The following is a 15739-nucleotide window of genomic DNA, read 5'->3' as shown; positions in this document are numbered from 1 at the left end:
TTTCAGGTGAATGGAAAGAACTAGAAAATATTATTCAGAATGAGGTAGGGTCACATGTCCTCTCCTTTTTGTGGATATTAGCTGTGGATATCGCTCTATATAAATAAAACACTGATGGCCAGTGACCAAACAGGAAGTATAGGTGGGACAAGGAGAGAGGAGAATTGGGGAAACAGGAAGAAGGGGGAGAGACACTGCAGCCACCTCCAGGACAAGCAGCATGTAAAGATGCCGGTAAGCCACCAGCCACGTGGCAAGGTATAGATTTATAAAAATGGGTTAATTTAAGATAAAAGAACAGTTAGCAAGAAGCCTGCCACGGCCATACAGTTTATAAGTAATATAAGCGTCTGAGTGATTATTTTATACGTGGATTGTGGGACTGCGGGGCTTGGTGGAACCTGGAGAGAAGCCCTCTAGCAACAGATATTAGCTCTGAGTCTTTAGATGTAAGTATATAATGTAGAATAACAGGAAGTAAAAACAAACCATCAGGACAGTCAGAGAAGGAACCTCAGAGAGGGGCATAGAAGGAGACGCTGCTATTTAGGGGGAAAATGAAGAAAAAATGAGGAAAGGTGATGTAAACCAATAAGTGGTCAAAGGAGGCAGAAGGGATTACAGAGAGAGAGAGAGAGAGAGAGAGAGAGAGAGAGAGAGAGAGAGAGAGAGAGAGAGAGAGAGAGAGAGAGAGAGATTGATTTTAAATGAAGTTACCCTCTTTGGTGATAATTATCCCCCAAGAGTTGTAGACTATCAAGAACCTCAGTGTCAGACATGGAACATGGAAAACCTCCCTTCAAATTGTTGGTCAGGGGAGTCCAAGAGACAACCCAACAATGTAGGCTATTTTCATTGCCTTTAGTTGGCTCCCAACACATTAAGATAAAACACACTTTGGATATGAGACAATCATTAAATAAGGAGCACTTACGAATTTGAAAAGGAATGAGGAGAAGCAGAGCAGGGAGAGGGAGGAAAATAAATGAAATTATAAAAAAATCGTGAGTTTAAAAATGATTAAGGAATTTAGGAGACAGTTGAAAATATGCATGAGGTTAATACATGGGAAATTGTGAGCATTCCATAAAAAAGAATGCATTTATCTTAGGTAAATAATTATGCAGGTGTTTTGAGAAATAGAGATTTTCAGTGTACACTGGAGTCAGAGCAAGTCCATGCTCCTCTAATTTATCAAGATTCCAAAATGTTTCTACTCCTTTTTATTCTTTTTATTCATCATTGTTTTCTTCTTGAATCACATGGAGTCAGAGTAGAAAGAAGATATGACTGACAGAATCCCATGTATGGTTCTTGTCAGAGGATTCAGAAGCATAGTGTGAAGCAAGGCTCAATCACTAAAGACACAATTAGCAAGCAGTTTCTGTGTTTTTATGTGGCCATTCACTGTTTGGTAGACAAGATAGGCTTTCTGCTGAGACCTACACCCAGATCAGATTGTCTTTTCAGTTGTTGCTTCCTCCTCCTCCTCCCCCTCTTTTTACTCTTCCCTTTCCTCTTCTTCTTCCTTCTCTTCTTCCTCTTTCTTCTTCCATCTTCTCCAACACATTTCTAATGTGAAGGCTCTATGGCATCATACAACCTAGAGAAGACTTGAAACATCTGAAAGCTATAATGTCCTTCAGTGCTTCACACATATGAACCCATGGATAAAATATGCTGTTTACATTTTTGTGTAGGAAACATGGAAGGGAACATTATTCAAGTATTTTATCTGAACATCCATAAATGTTTCATCTGGTTTACAATCAAATGATGGATTGATAATTTTACCTTTATATAGTAATGGTAAACAATAAAGAAAGTAAATGTAAGCTGCTTAGAAAGTGGCTGCCCCATGGGATCTCAACAAAAGGCAAGTGCATTTAATATCAACTTTAAAAAAAATCATCAATAATATAATAAATGCAATGTTGAATAACACAGTGAGTTTTTAATGATAACATTTATAATTAAGACAATTATTGAAATGAAATTGATAAATTAGATCACATTTTGCCTATGAGTATTCTTGTAAATATTGAAGATATGGGCATTAGCTTACTGGATTTTGGAGTGTACTTTAGATTACCTCTTTTGCACTGGACAGTTTCACTTCTAGAGAATAAATTAAGATAATACCCATTACCACATTTGTGAAGATATGTGTTATAATGTTGTTTGAAAGTGAGTAATAAAATGGCATGAACAAAGGTGCTTATTAAATAATTAAAGTTTTTGTCTAAGTTGAAGTGATATAAATCCATAAAAAATACTTCCATAGAATAAAATTAAATATGAAATAGAAGCATTTGCACTATCTGATGGTCATAGAGCTTTGTACCTACCTTGGTGATAAACACAGAATCCTATTCTCTTTAATGGAGCACCCATCCTTATTCTCAACATCACCCCCAGGGACACTGTGAGGATCTTGCAGTTCAGTTGCATTGCATGGTTCATTATAGGATGACTGCAGCTTGAGCTGTTTGTTCTTTAATCTTGGTCAGGACCTTATGAATCCTATAAGTTTCAGGAACTTCATGGACCATACAATATTTATTTATATACTGCATGTTGCAAGGCTCTCTAAGGATGTAGCTTTCATGTGTCATCACTAGTGTTCCGGTGGGCTTCTCACTGATGTAACTACCTTTGTGTCGTCCCAGTTCTTTTTAATAACCCCTTATGCACCCTTCTCTGAAATGATGCCATTAAACTTAATGTTTTGCTAAGCTATATTTAGTAGAATAGTTTTTGTCTGGTTTTTGGTGTCTATTAAGTAGAACTTTTTAAAGATATCAGTAAAAAAAAAATTATAAAATATCAGGTTCAGAAGTAGAAGCTGAATATTAGGTCCTTCATACTCATCCCTACATCTAGTCTATCACTAACTCAGCAGATTCAAATCTTGGATCATGAGGGTACCAAAATCAGTGGACCTTGATATCTGAAGTCAGTGGGGTTGAAGCCTGAAGGCTTGCCAATAACAGTGTCCACATTTGATGAGGGTGCCTGCTTATCTAATATAACACTGGAAAAATAAAATAAAATATAGGTAGGTGACCTACTGCTTAATAAAAAGTTATTCCATGATTCTCATTAAAACACAGGTAGGAAAACTTTATTAAAGACCATTGAAATAGGTAGAGGGGTCCTTACTAGGAAGCCCAGAAGTGAGGGAAAGATTGCCCTCAGAGCCACATTGACAAAATTGGGGGATGTTATAGCCAAAAGCAGGTTGGAGCTCTGTACATGTAAACTCTCAAGGCATCAAACATTTTCAATGCAAAATAAAGCCTTCCTTTGGGCAGTGCACACCTGTGGTTACATGAGGGCTATTATGTAACCAGGAGACATGAACATTGAGTTATGTCTTTATGTGATTACATGAGGGCTATTATGTAACCAGGAGACCTGAACATTGAGTTATGTCTTTCATGGCTTATATGTTCTTGTAGGAAGTGGTTCCTTGTAAGTTCTACTGAGTTAATATTTCTTTTTTTTTTTTTAATTTATTTTACAACACCATTCAGTTCAACATAATAGCCACAGATTCTCCTGTTCTCCCCCTCTCGCCCCCTCCCCCTCCCCCCAGCCCACCCCCCATTCCCACCTCCTCCAGATCAAGGTCTCCCCCGAGGACCGGGGTCGACCCGGTAGACTCAGTCCAGGCAGGTCCATTCCCCACCTCCCAGACCGAGCCAAGCGTCCCTGCATAAGTCCCAGGATTCAAACAGCCAACTCATGCAACGAGCCCAGGACCCAGCACCAACGCACAGCTGCCTCCCAAACAGATCAAGCCAAATGACTGTCTCACCCATTCAGGGGGCCTGATCCAGTTGGGGGCCCCTCAGCCTTTGGTTCATAGATCCTGTGCTTCCATTTTGGTTATTTGTCCCTGTGCTTTATCCAACCTTGGCTTCAACAATTCTCGCTCATATAAACCCTCTTCTTTCTCACTAATTAGACTCCCAGTGCTCCACCAGGGGCCCAGCCGTGGATGTCTGCATCCAGATTCCTCAGTCCTTGGATGGGGTTTATGGCACAACTATCAGGGTGTCTGGCCATGCCATCACCAGAGTAGGTCAGTTCCTGCTGTCTCTCGACCATTGCCAGCAGTCTTTTGCGGGGGTATCTTTGTGGATCTCCGTGGGCCTCCCTAGCTCTCTGCTTCCTCCCCTTCTCATGTGGTCTTCATTTACCATGGTCTCCTATTCCTTCTTCTCCCTCTTTTCTTGATCCAGCTAGGATCTCCCACTCTAAAGAGCACTTGCTCAGCTATGTTCATATTAGCATTGTTTGTAATAGCCAAAACCTGGAAACAACCTAGATGCCCTTCAACTGAAGAGTGGATAAATAAATTGTGGCACATATACACAATGGAATACGACTCAGCAGAGAAAAACAATGACATCATACGGTTTGCAGGCAAATGGATGGATCTAGAAAAAATCATCCTGAGTGAGGTAACCCAGACTCAGAAAGACAAATATGGTATGTACTCACTCATAGGAAGATGCTAGATGTGGAACAAGGATGACTGGACTGCTACTCACATCACCAGTGAAGCTACCTGGAAAACAGGACCCCAAAAAAAGACACGGAGAAATGGACGAGATCTACATGAACAGCCTGGTCATGAGTAGTATTTCATTTTTAAACAAGAATTCTGCTATCTAAATAATAGAATGTGAAGACTGTTAGAAGTATATTTAAAATAATCATAAATTACAAAATTTGTGAGAATTCCTAGGAATTCTGATTTATTTAAGTCACTGAATCCGAAGGTGCAGCACCATAGGAACTTGAACACACTAAAATTAGGTTCTTTTCACTCTATGTTGTAATTCTAAAATGAATTATTGTTGCTGAATAAACATACTTGTAAAGATTTAAATTAATGTTGTTGAAAGGATTCAGTTGTGTCCTTCAGGATCTTGCTGCAGACAGACCAGGTGATCAGAGTTTACCTGGGGCATGGTGGAGAAGGAGGAGGAGGAAGAGGAGGAGGAGGAGGAGGAGGAGGATCTTATCAGATATGGAGTGTGATATGCTAAACTGGCTTGTCAGGACTGTTGGCTCAATTGGCGTGATTCAAGGAAATGTGAGGCCAGAATCAGCACATGACTCTCAGAGGTCTAAATTGAGATGGTATGAGCACTATTTACGCAGTTTTGCATAGTAGTTTCAGTGACTTGCAATCACGTGATGTGTTCCTTTCTGACTTGTTTCTTTTACTTTTTTTCATGCATTTATAAGTTTCTTGGTGTAAGTTTAGATTTTGTGTACATTGCATAGTGTAGGGGAGGCAAGTACCAAACCTATTTTCACCAGACATGGGGGAAGAAAACAAATGTTATAAAGCAATTAACAGACTAGGAAAACAGGCTGTTGCCATGGAACAGAACACTAATAGCCTTAGGCTGCATGTAAATAGTGACACATGCTTTGGGAGCTACTTTATCTCTTAATGCTCCTACTTTTTCATGCTGTTATAAGTACAATTACATTTCAACATGGCTGTGGTTAGAGACAGATGCTTAACCCATAGAAGGGGGTAAATTCATGCACACAGAAAAGGCAGTGCTGGATGGAAGGTTTGGGAGAATAAAGTGGAAGATTACTGATTAATGAGTACAGTATCATTGAGATCTATGGTGGTGATATTTATGGATCAGTGTGATTTTCCCTAGTGCCACTGAGCTGAGCACCCACCATGGCTTAGATGGGAACTTCCATGTTATGAATATTTTACCACATCGAAAGTGATGGTTCAGATTATGCTTCTAGATGAGGGATCAGTTTAACCTCAAGCAAAAATTAGTACATAAGTGTGATTGCACAATGATTCCACTTTTATCAAACAAATCAAAATATGGTTTTAAAATGACATGAAATCACATGATAAAATAATTGAACAATTTCTATAATGAATATATATTCATATAATTACGAAAATTACAAACTTTATTGCATTTGGGGCTGTGTTCTTTATTTCCTGAACTGTAGGAGCTAAGTTTACACATGTACATTTAACCACCACTGTTTTTATCTCTCTGAAACCTCTTCAGTTTTCATTGTCTGAAATTCTGATATTAACACTCATGAAGGTAAGTTTCTAGAATTAAATCTCAGAAAGCGAAAAACAAAATGCAGAGAGACAATTGGAAGCTGTTTTCCAAAGATCTCTTTTCTGCACTTAGTACCCACACATTTTTTAAAATGACTCATATTTCATGACTTATTTGCTAAAGACAAGGAGGAGGAATAATTCCTGAGTGAGGAGACAGCAAAGTCATTCCAAATGCTAGGCAATGTCAGGAGACCTGGTACATCATCTGTTCCTTTTCCCATCTAGGGTTGGGTTGACCATCATGTCATCCCTGACTGGAGATGGTCCTCTGTTACAACTCTAATGACATCTGTATTCTACCCAACACTGAAGTTAAAATGCTCTAGTATCTGTACACACAGGGTTCAACCTTAACTTAAACAAGAAACACTGCCTTAGAGTATACTGACTGAGCCCATTCCAAGATATTTTCACCAAAATCACTTTTTCTAAAGTAAAATCAATGTTGGGCTAAAATCACACACAGAATTATCTGGAAACATTTTTACTGATAAACCCTCCAAACACAATTCAGGATTCAGAGTCTCAAGGATGATCTGTCACATCGCCTAACAGTAACATCCTACCAATTATCCCATGAGGGGATGGGATCAGCTGTGGATACATTCCTGGAATCCTGAGGCCTAGAGGGCCAGTTTACTCACTGACACATCCTGTTCCAAGGAGGACAGGACTCCAGGGTGGGGCTTCCTAGGCAAAGACTCAGTTGTTAAAGTCTAAGGGAGAAGCAGTAAGACAGACCTGTGGACCTCTGAATCTCAAGTCTGTGGAGGGCATCTGAGGAGCAGCGGACATCCCAGGTGAGTCCACTAGGCCAGGGAAGGTAGATCGGGAACTCACACTAGAGAACAGCCCTGGATAGACTCTCTCAGGAAAGCAGGCACATCCCTCAGGGATGACGACATCTCTTCAACCTCTCCAGCCCCCGTGCAGGAGAGCTGGAGTGGGAGAAAGAGAAAGCTAAAAGATAATCAGATCCCCTAAGATCCCCACTCTGTGCTAGTGCCTACTGGGAAAAGCTGGGCCTGACCACAGAGGCATTCAGGTGTCCCCTGTTCACAAGCTCTGTGTTCTTCACTTCTTATATCACTAGGCATCATTTTCTTGCCTGTGTTACACCCTGGCCTGGCCATACCTGGAGTGTTGAGAGCCTGATCTTGAGAGTGGCCTGCCCTTCTGCCTCACTTACACTGGTGTTTCTGGCTTCCAGTTCCTTGGCCATGTGACCTCTTTCCATATTTTAAAAGTGATTGTAAAGTTTGAAGATATTGTCCCAAGTGTAGGAAAGAGAGACTAGTGGATGTTGTCCTTCCCTTATTCTTTAGGGAGGAAATACCAAGAAGTTTTTGTTCCAGAAGGGAAGTTCAAAGATACAGTGTATCTCCTGTTCTGTTAGTCTGAAAGAGTGTGTTATGTATGCCCAAACCCTTGGAGTCACCTTTGTTTGTACTTGAGGTCAGATGTCATGTTAGAAAAGGTTTGTTAGAGTGACCTCAGTGCTATTGGTCCAAATATTAAGCCAAGAATACCCCAAGTACTTCAAGCTTTAGACTTCCGAACCACAAGGGACATCAATCTATTCTGGTTACAAAATTTCACAGCATTCATACAATAAGCCAAGACCAAAGAAACAAAGAAAAATTAAAATAGTAAGATTCAATGTCAAGTAAGATGTTGCAAGGGCAAGTTATTGAATACTGGAAGAGGCAAACCTAATTACCTATTTAAGGAAACAGGAAGTGCTTAAAGAAGACTTTGCCTGGTGGGCACAGGCACTTATCTCAAGTTAACCTGTGGGGTCCATTTATGACAGAGTATGTGAATTCTCAAATGACTTATTGTTCCAGTAGGTGTTTCCTGTTTCTCATTTTGAACATCTTCTGGAAAAGAGTATTTGATCCTAGATAAGGATCACTATTTTTTTTTTTTTTTTTTTTTTGGTGTTTAATCCCAGCACTCTGGAGACAGAGGAAGGCCAATCTCTGAGTTTGAGGCTAGCCTAGTCTACAAAGCGAGTTCCAAGACAGCCAAAGCTACACAGAGAAACCCTGTCTCAAAAAACCAAAAGAAAAAAATTGGCATTTGAATTGGCCAAATCTAGGGGGATTATTTTGTAGTCCTGGTTACACTTTGTTCTTGGATGTTTAGACCATGTAGGTGGTCACAGACTAATGCTGTATACATTTAAAGCCTGCTGAGACTTCTTAGAGCTCACTCCTAGTGATTTAGGAGGAGCCCCTGAATCCTCTAGTTTTTCTGCTCTCCTGTGAGATCTCAATGGCTGGGTCAGCGTCCTGCTGACCATGTGGCTTCCTTCAGAAGCACAGGGGATGTGTCAATCTCCATTGACTCTTCTCCCTGCAGGGCATACCCTGGTTCCGATAGCATGGCTGGAGACATCATGTCCCCAGTGAAGAGGACAGGTCCCATCTTCTCTGGGGTCTTGGCTGACAGGGATTATAACAGCCAAAATATTGAGTGTTTTCCCTGACCACCAGGTCATTGTTGGTGTAGGCCCTGAAGCTTTGGAATTGCCCACCCAGGGCAGCTTTACCATTATTGAAATTTTAACTTTCCTGTTACATTTAGATAAATTTAGACAAAAAGTCAACAATTTTAAATGAACATTGATTTTGCTAAGACTGTTTATTCAAATGGTTAAAATCTAACAAAATTAGCAAAAATCATAAGTAATTGTGTTGATTACACATACTTTTTAATTTTTAAATCAAATTTTGTGTTACTATGAGCAAACCAGTATCCTAAGAGAATTTCATTTATTTAAAGAAAAATTTGACATCAGTGCATTGAATTTTGACCTTAGAAATTTTAATAACCTTTAATCATCCATTATCTTTCATCTGTAAATCTCATCCGCCACACACCTGACACATTTACTCAGACTGTTTCCCACCTGTCTTTAACCTTTCTTGGTATTCCTCTCATATTCGAGCCTTCTTAGTGAAAAATGTTTTACTGTATAAAATTCATTCTTATCTAAATCATTCTCTTTTCCTTTTCAATCTTTCAACCAAATACAACCTCATTTTTATGGCCTTGTTAACTTGTCTCTTTCACCTACTGACTGTATTTTATACCCTTTTTCTTTATTTTTTAAAAAAAGTTTAAGTTAAAATGTAATTATGTAGTTTTCTCTCTTCCCTTTCCACTTCCAATGTCCTTTCCCTCCAACACCTCCTTCGCCTCCCCTTACTCCCTCTCAAATTCATAGACTCTTCCTGTTAATTATTATGATGACATATATTTCATAAATATATAAATACAACATTCTGGGCCCATTTCACGTTGCTCGTGTACACATCATTTCAAAACTGAACCTAGAATTCTGGAACTGACTGACTCTCGTGACCTCCCCAGCACTGGTGACTCTGGCATCCAGGACCTCAGCTATAAGGCCTCACTGAGGTGAAATGGACTTTTCAGTCACATTGCAAAGTAAAGGGAATAGGAACTAATGCATGTTGTCTTTCTATGGTTGGCAACAGAGAATGTTTCCAAAAGATTTCTGAAGGGAATGTGCCAAGACATCTCCTGGTGCATTCAGGCCAAGAAAAAGACTTTTTGTGGCCCCCAACTCTAAGGGTTATATTTCTCCCTACTTGGGATCATAGTCCGCACTAGTGAAATTTTGCTCATGTGACCTCAGTACCACTGGCACAAAACCTGGGCCAACTATGTCTTAAGTCTTTGCTTTAAACTTCTAAACTATAAGGTGCATCCACACCCTGTGATGAGCTAAGTTCACAGTGGACACACAGTCCAGTTACTGGAGCCTGACCAGTTGTTCTTCATTTTAGTGGATAAACCAAATTCCTGTGTCTTGCTTTAAGCCAACCAGATCTTTAACCTTTTTCATAGTACATTCTTAGGACAGTTCATATAATTTTGTTGTACCATTATGGTTTTGATTTCTAGGTAGGAATAAGAAGGCTTTTCTGAAGCATTGATGTAATTGGAATCTCATTTCTCCTTCTCTAGGCGAATGAGACATGATTGCTGTTCTCTTCTTAGCTGTCCTCTGCTTGGAAGTCGACTCAACTGTTCCAACACTAGATCCCAGTTTGGATGTTGAATGGCATGAATGGAAGACAAAACATGGGAAGACATACAACACAGTTAGTAACAGGGAAATCCCTATCGATGACAGTCTTGACTTTGTGTATTTATGTATTTTTATATTATGGCCATACCATAGGTTCTGGAATCCAGCTCTATTCAAGGCTTAACCTAAATACATACATCATGTGTACTATATGACAAAATCTCTACTGCTTCTGGGTGGTGTGGTTAATGGCTTCCAGAAGAGTACAACCTTCCTTTGTCATGGTTCTTCTTCATCAGAAGGTCCACGGAGTGAACTTAGGTTGGACTTAGAATAGAATAAAAGCTCACAACTTATATTTTTTTCCAGAATGAAGAAAGACTGAGAAGAACAGTATGGGAGAAGAATTTTAAAATGATTGAGCTCCACAATTGGGAATACCTTAAGGGGAAGCATGACTTCACCATGGCAATGAATGCCTTTGGTGACTTGGTGAGTGTGACATGAATTACATAACAGAGTAGTTCTCCTCTTCAGCTCTTTATAAATACCCTCAATCATTTGTTGACTTTTCCTGAAGACCAATACAGAGTTTGGGAAAATGATGACTGGCTTTCAAAGGCAGAGGATCAAGAAGAGGCACATATTCCAGGATCATCTGTTTCTTTCTGTCCCCAAATATGTGGATTGGAGAGAGCAAGGCTATGTGACTCCTGTGAAGAATCAGGTATGGCAGTGTGATGTTTCCAGCTTTCACTACTCACAGGAAGCTATGAAACAAATGTCATCTTTGCTTTTTCAGACTGTGGAGCAACATGCAGTTTACTGGTTTATAAAAGTATTCTGATGTGTGAATTGTTCACAAATATCTGTTATTAGACTTGTGAATGAATAACAGCTTTTTCTTTATCCCTAAGGGTCATTGTGCCTCTAGTTGGGCTTTTAGTGCAACTGGAGCCCTGGAAGGACAGATGTTCAGGAAAACAGGGAGACTGGTCCCTCTGAGTGAACAGAACCTACTGGACTGCATGGGACTTAATGTTACCCACGGCTGCAGTGGTGGCTTCATGCAGTATGCCTTCCAGTATGTGAAGGACAGTGGCGGCCTGGCAACTGCGGAGTCCTATCCTTACAAAGGACGAGTAAGTAGAACTCCTGGGCTCTTGCCATTTCGGTGGAAAGCAGAACAATTGCAGAGCAATCTGCTCTCTTCAAACTCACATTGTTATTGATTTTTTTTTTTACTGCTAGGGAACTATATGCATGCATATAATATGTTTTCATCAAATCTATACCTTCCCTCTACCTCTAATTTCTCCTCTGTCACCCCCAAACACTTTTCCTTCCCTACTTCCTGGGCTTTTATTTTTTTTATTAGACCCATTAAGCACACATAATACTGCATGTGTGTACAGGAGTATAGGACCATTTATTGGAGCATAAAAAAACTCTCAGGGGCTACATCCCTAAAGAAAACTTACTGTTCTCCCACAATAGCTATCAATTGCCAATAGCTTTACAGTTAGGGGTGGGACATCATGATCCTCCCCACTGTCCATGTTGGTATTTTGGCAAGGTGGATCTTGTGTAGATCATGTGTTTACAGTCACAACTCTGTAATTTCATGTGTGCAATGTCCCTGCCATGTCTCAATATGTACTTTTTTGTTACAGATGTTCACTATCTCTAGCTTTTACAATGTTTTAGAATGCCTCCCCACTTCTGCAATGATACCTAAACCTGGGCTAGCATTCCACATGAGAGAGAGCCTAATACAGTTGTCTTTCAGGGTCTGGATTACCTCATTCAGAATTATTTCCAGTTCTAACCACTAGCCTATGAACTTCACAATTTCATTTTTTTTAATAACTGAATATATTCCACTGTGTATATGTACCAAGTCTCCATTATCCATTTACAAGGTGATGGATATCAGGTCTGTTTCTATATTCTGGCTACTATGGATAAAGTAGGAGCAAACATGGATGAGCAAGCACTTTAGTGCTAGGACATAGAACTTTATGGTTATATGTCCAAAAGTGCTGTAGCCGAATCATTAAACTCATCTCTAGCTTTTTGAGGAAACTGCACTCTGATTTCCACAGTGCATGACTTCCATGAGTGTTCCACTAATCAGCACTCTCACCATCAGTGAATAAGTATTCCCCTTTAGCCATATTTGTACCATCCTATTTTACTCATTTGTTTTATTATCTTAGCTATTCTGAACAGAGTAAGATGAAATTTCAAAGCAGTTTTTAGTTTCTATTTACTTGATGACTAAGGATGTTGAACATTCTAAAAAGTATTTCTTGGCTATCTTATTCCTTCTTTTGAGACCTCTGATTAGTTCTAATCCCCTCAGATTTAATTATGTATTTGTTTTCATGGTTTTTTTTTAAATACTTGTGTGTTCTGGATATTAATCATCTATCAGATATATAACTTTAAAGAAAGTTCCCATGCTGCCTCTTTATTTGAATGATGGTTTCCTTTGATGTTTTGAAGGGTTTTAGTTTCCTGAGGTCCTACTGTGTCCGTTATTGGTCTTTTTTCTCAAGACTAGATCATGTGAGGTGGGGCTGAAGAGATATCTCAGCAGGTAAGAGTACTGGCTGCTCTTCCTGAGGACTAGGTTTGATTCCCAGGACCCACATGGCAGCTAGTAGCCAGTTATAAATCTGAGATCACATGCTCTCTACAAGCATCAGCCATGCATGTGGTGCACAGACATACATGTAGGCAAAACTAGAACACACAACAAATAATAGAATAAAAAACTTTCAAAAGAATTAGAAAAAAAGATGAGATCATATTTATTCATTGAATTTTCATGTAAAACTATTAAAAACATCTGTTTCATTTAAGATAAAATCCACTTACACAGAGTTTTAAATGATATATTATTTAAAAATACAGATTATAAATATAGAAGGAAAACATTTACTATGGTATGGAAACTTGGAGGTCCCTATCTTCCCAAAGCACAAAGCAAAGGAGTGAGTTTTGTGGGGACATACTGGATACACAATCATACATTTTTCCAGATTAGATTTCACTTTCCTCTGACATCCGTACTTCTTTCCATGTAAAATTTATTGAAAACACCCATTCATTCTACTTTATGAAGATGGTGATCAACAATTCCATGCATTTGGCAATATTTTTCACCAACTTGTTTGGTTTGGTTCTGAGACAGCATCTTACTATGCAGCCTCAGCTGGCAATGAACTTAGTTCATTCACAACCCAGGCTGGCTGTGAACTCACAGAACTGCCTGCCCTTTCTTACCAATAGCATAGTCTGAGAAAGAAACTCATTGTATATCTAGGAGCTCTTTGATGTTTGGCACACTAATAACAGAGAGAAATGATCTGTATAAGGGTTTGGGAATGTGCTATTTCTTAAGAGGTTTGAGCTTTTTGTTGTTTGTTTCTATATATTTTTCTACTCTTATTTCCTTGTCTTTGTTCCCCCTAGTGATCTATTAACAAAACCTTCTATTCCCTGTAAACACAGTTTGATGATTGTATAGTATCTTTGTATGAAGTTTTCCCTTATACAAACTCGGCGTAAGAAGCACTCTGACCCTTAGAGGTTCTCGCATTCTCTTTGGGTCCTCAGCGTCCCTTGCTGAAAATCCACATTGCTGACTCGGAGTCTTGTTTCATGGACCAAGCTCTCCTGCCTGTGGCAGCCTTTGCCTTCCAAGAGCTAGGATTAAAGGCGTGCATAACCATGCCAGGCTCATAAAATGCTTTCTTGTAAATATTCAGGACAGCCTTTCTTTGGCAGAAAGGAGTGGATCACAGAACCCCTACCTCGTATGTGAGTGCTTTTCTCATCCTACTCCAAAGGAAAGATCAGTTGCATTTGCACTACAGTAATTAAGTTCTCCTGGGTCACCAATCATTCATAGAACAAGATATTAATGATGCCTTGCTAATAGAGAGTGGATGTGTAACAGCAGCAGGCAAAGACCTATAGAGGTTGTACCCATAAACTGTTGTAATCCCAGAATCCTATCTATAGACAATGAAACAAGAACCCTCGGCCCAAAGAGTTCAGCACTTCAGCCAACATTTATTACAAATAAAAAGAAAAAAAATGGCTCCTGAGACTAGAAGGATTCCAAGAGAAGATCTTACTTGATTGTCGAGGGCTGTGTTTTTAAGTGGTTATAGAATGAAGAGAATAATCTTGGTTAAGATGTAAAAAGAAAGTTGTGGTCACAATGGCAGAATTGTGCCTGAAACTGGAACTCTGTCATGAACTAGTATAGTTTTCTAAAAGACACCAAGAGAGGGAACCTGTAGAGCATCTGCAGAGGAGCTCTGACCCACAGAGCATCTGACTTGACATTGGGGTATCCAGGTGGTTGGGGTCCCCAGATGATTAAGGGCCATTTAATAACTACCTAACTTCCCTGAATCTTGTCTCGTGCTCATCAGTCCTGATGCAGCAACAAACTATCTATAACTATTTGCTAACCAGACAGAATGTAGTTGTTCTAGTTTAAACTAACCAATTGTGTTTAGATGTCAGCAGTTCTCCAGTAAGGGCTCCATAATGAATTTTAATGTGTAACTTCAGACCAAAGAACATACCACATTCTTTACATTATAGGTTGTCACTCCACTAAATTATCTGACTTGCCCTAAGACTTGAGTATCAAGTAAATGATTTGTCACATTCCTTACATTGGTAAGGTTTCTCTCCTGAATGGATCCTGTAAGGGATTTTAAGGTGTGACCCACACTTAAAAGACTTGTCACATTCTTTACATTTCTGTGGTTTCTCTTCAGGATAAAGTCTGTCATGTGAACTTGAGCTCCTGAAGCACTTTCCACAGTTCCTACATTTGTGTGGTTTCTCTCCACTATGGATTATTTGCTCCAGAAGTCAGTGTGTAGAGTCAAAAGACTTAACACATTCTTAATGTTTGTGTTCTTTCTTTCCAGTGTGAATTCTTGGATTCTGACTAACGTTGGCACACAAGTTTAAATATTTGTCATGGTCTTTATATTTCAAAGTTCCTTTCCAGTGTGTATGCTTTTATATCTATTGGAGTTTGAGGATTCAACAGAGGCATTCCTGTGGTTACTACATTTGTATTTGTTACAGATTTCTATAGTGTTACTTGTTTCATAAAGTGTATGACTGGAGGATTCATGAAACACTTTGCTGTCTTCATTCCATTTATGACACCTCTTGAATATTCACATGCTGATGGATAATATGCTTTGAATCTTGATACAAGACATTCTCATATTTAATTGCATAGCCAGACTACTGTAATTCTCTAACATCACATGCTACAAGCCCTCTGAGCAGAGTCCAGACACTCCCACTGCTCCTGGGAGAATTCCTCAGCCATATCCCCAACATCAACAGACCCTGGGACACATTTTCCTGAGAAGCAGCCCTTTCTCTCCTGTTGTTCCTCTCTGACTCTCAGGAACCATGACTGACGTTTTCTCACATGGGTACCTTTGCTCCTTGGACTCTCTGTTAGTACAAGTGAGCAGGCCCTAATCAGT

At 39.5% G+C, this 15739-nt stretch overlaps 1 protein-coding gene across 4 annotated transcripts in view; it reads left to right on the top strand.

Moving 5' to 3' along the window:
* LOC102920945 (testin-2) overlaps positions 1-15739 on the top strand; it is a 45552-nt gene that overhangs the window by 15467 nt on the left and 14346 nt on the right. For 2 of the 4 annotated variants that reach the window (XM_076573514.1, XM_076573515.1), the window contains 4 exons: positions 10136-10272; positions 10569-10691; positions 10780-10926; positions 11117-11341. In XM_076573514.1, the coding sequence (XP_076429629.1) occupies positions 10147-10272; positions 10569-10691; positions 10780-10926; positions 11117-11341 (621 nt within the window). In that variant the 5' untranslated portion in view covers positions 10136-10146. Of the gene's footprint in view, positions 1-6776; positions 6937-10135; positions 10273-10568; positions 10692-10779; positions 10927-11116; positions 11342-15739 lie in introns of those variants that run through there. The other 2 variants (XM_076573516.1, XM_006981709.4) reach the window with 2 other exon arrangements.

Source organism: Peromyscus maniculatus, chromosome 5 (genome assembly GCF_049852395.1).
Source record: "Peromyscus maniculatus bairdii isolate BWxNUB_F1_BW_parent chromosome 5, HU_Pman_BW_mat_3.1, whole genome shotgun sequence".
Lineage (NCBI taxonomy): Eukaryota > Metazoa > Chordata > Mammalia > Rodentia > Cricetidae > Peromyscus > Peromyscus maniculatus.
This window is presented reverse-complemented; position numbering and strand designations above follow the sequence as displayed.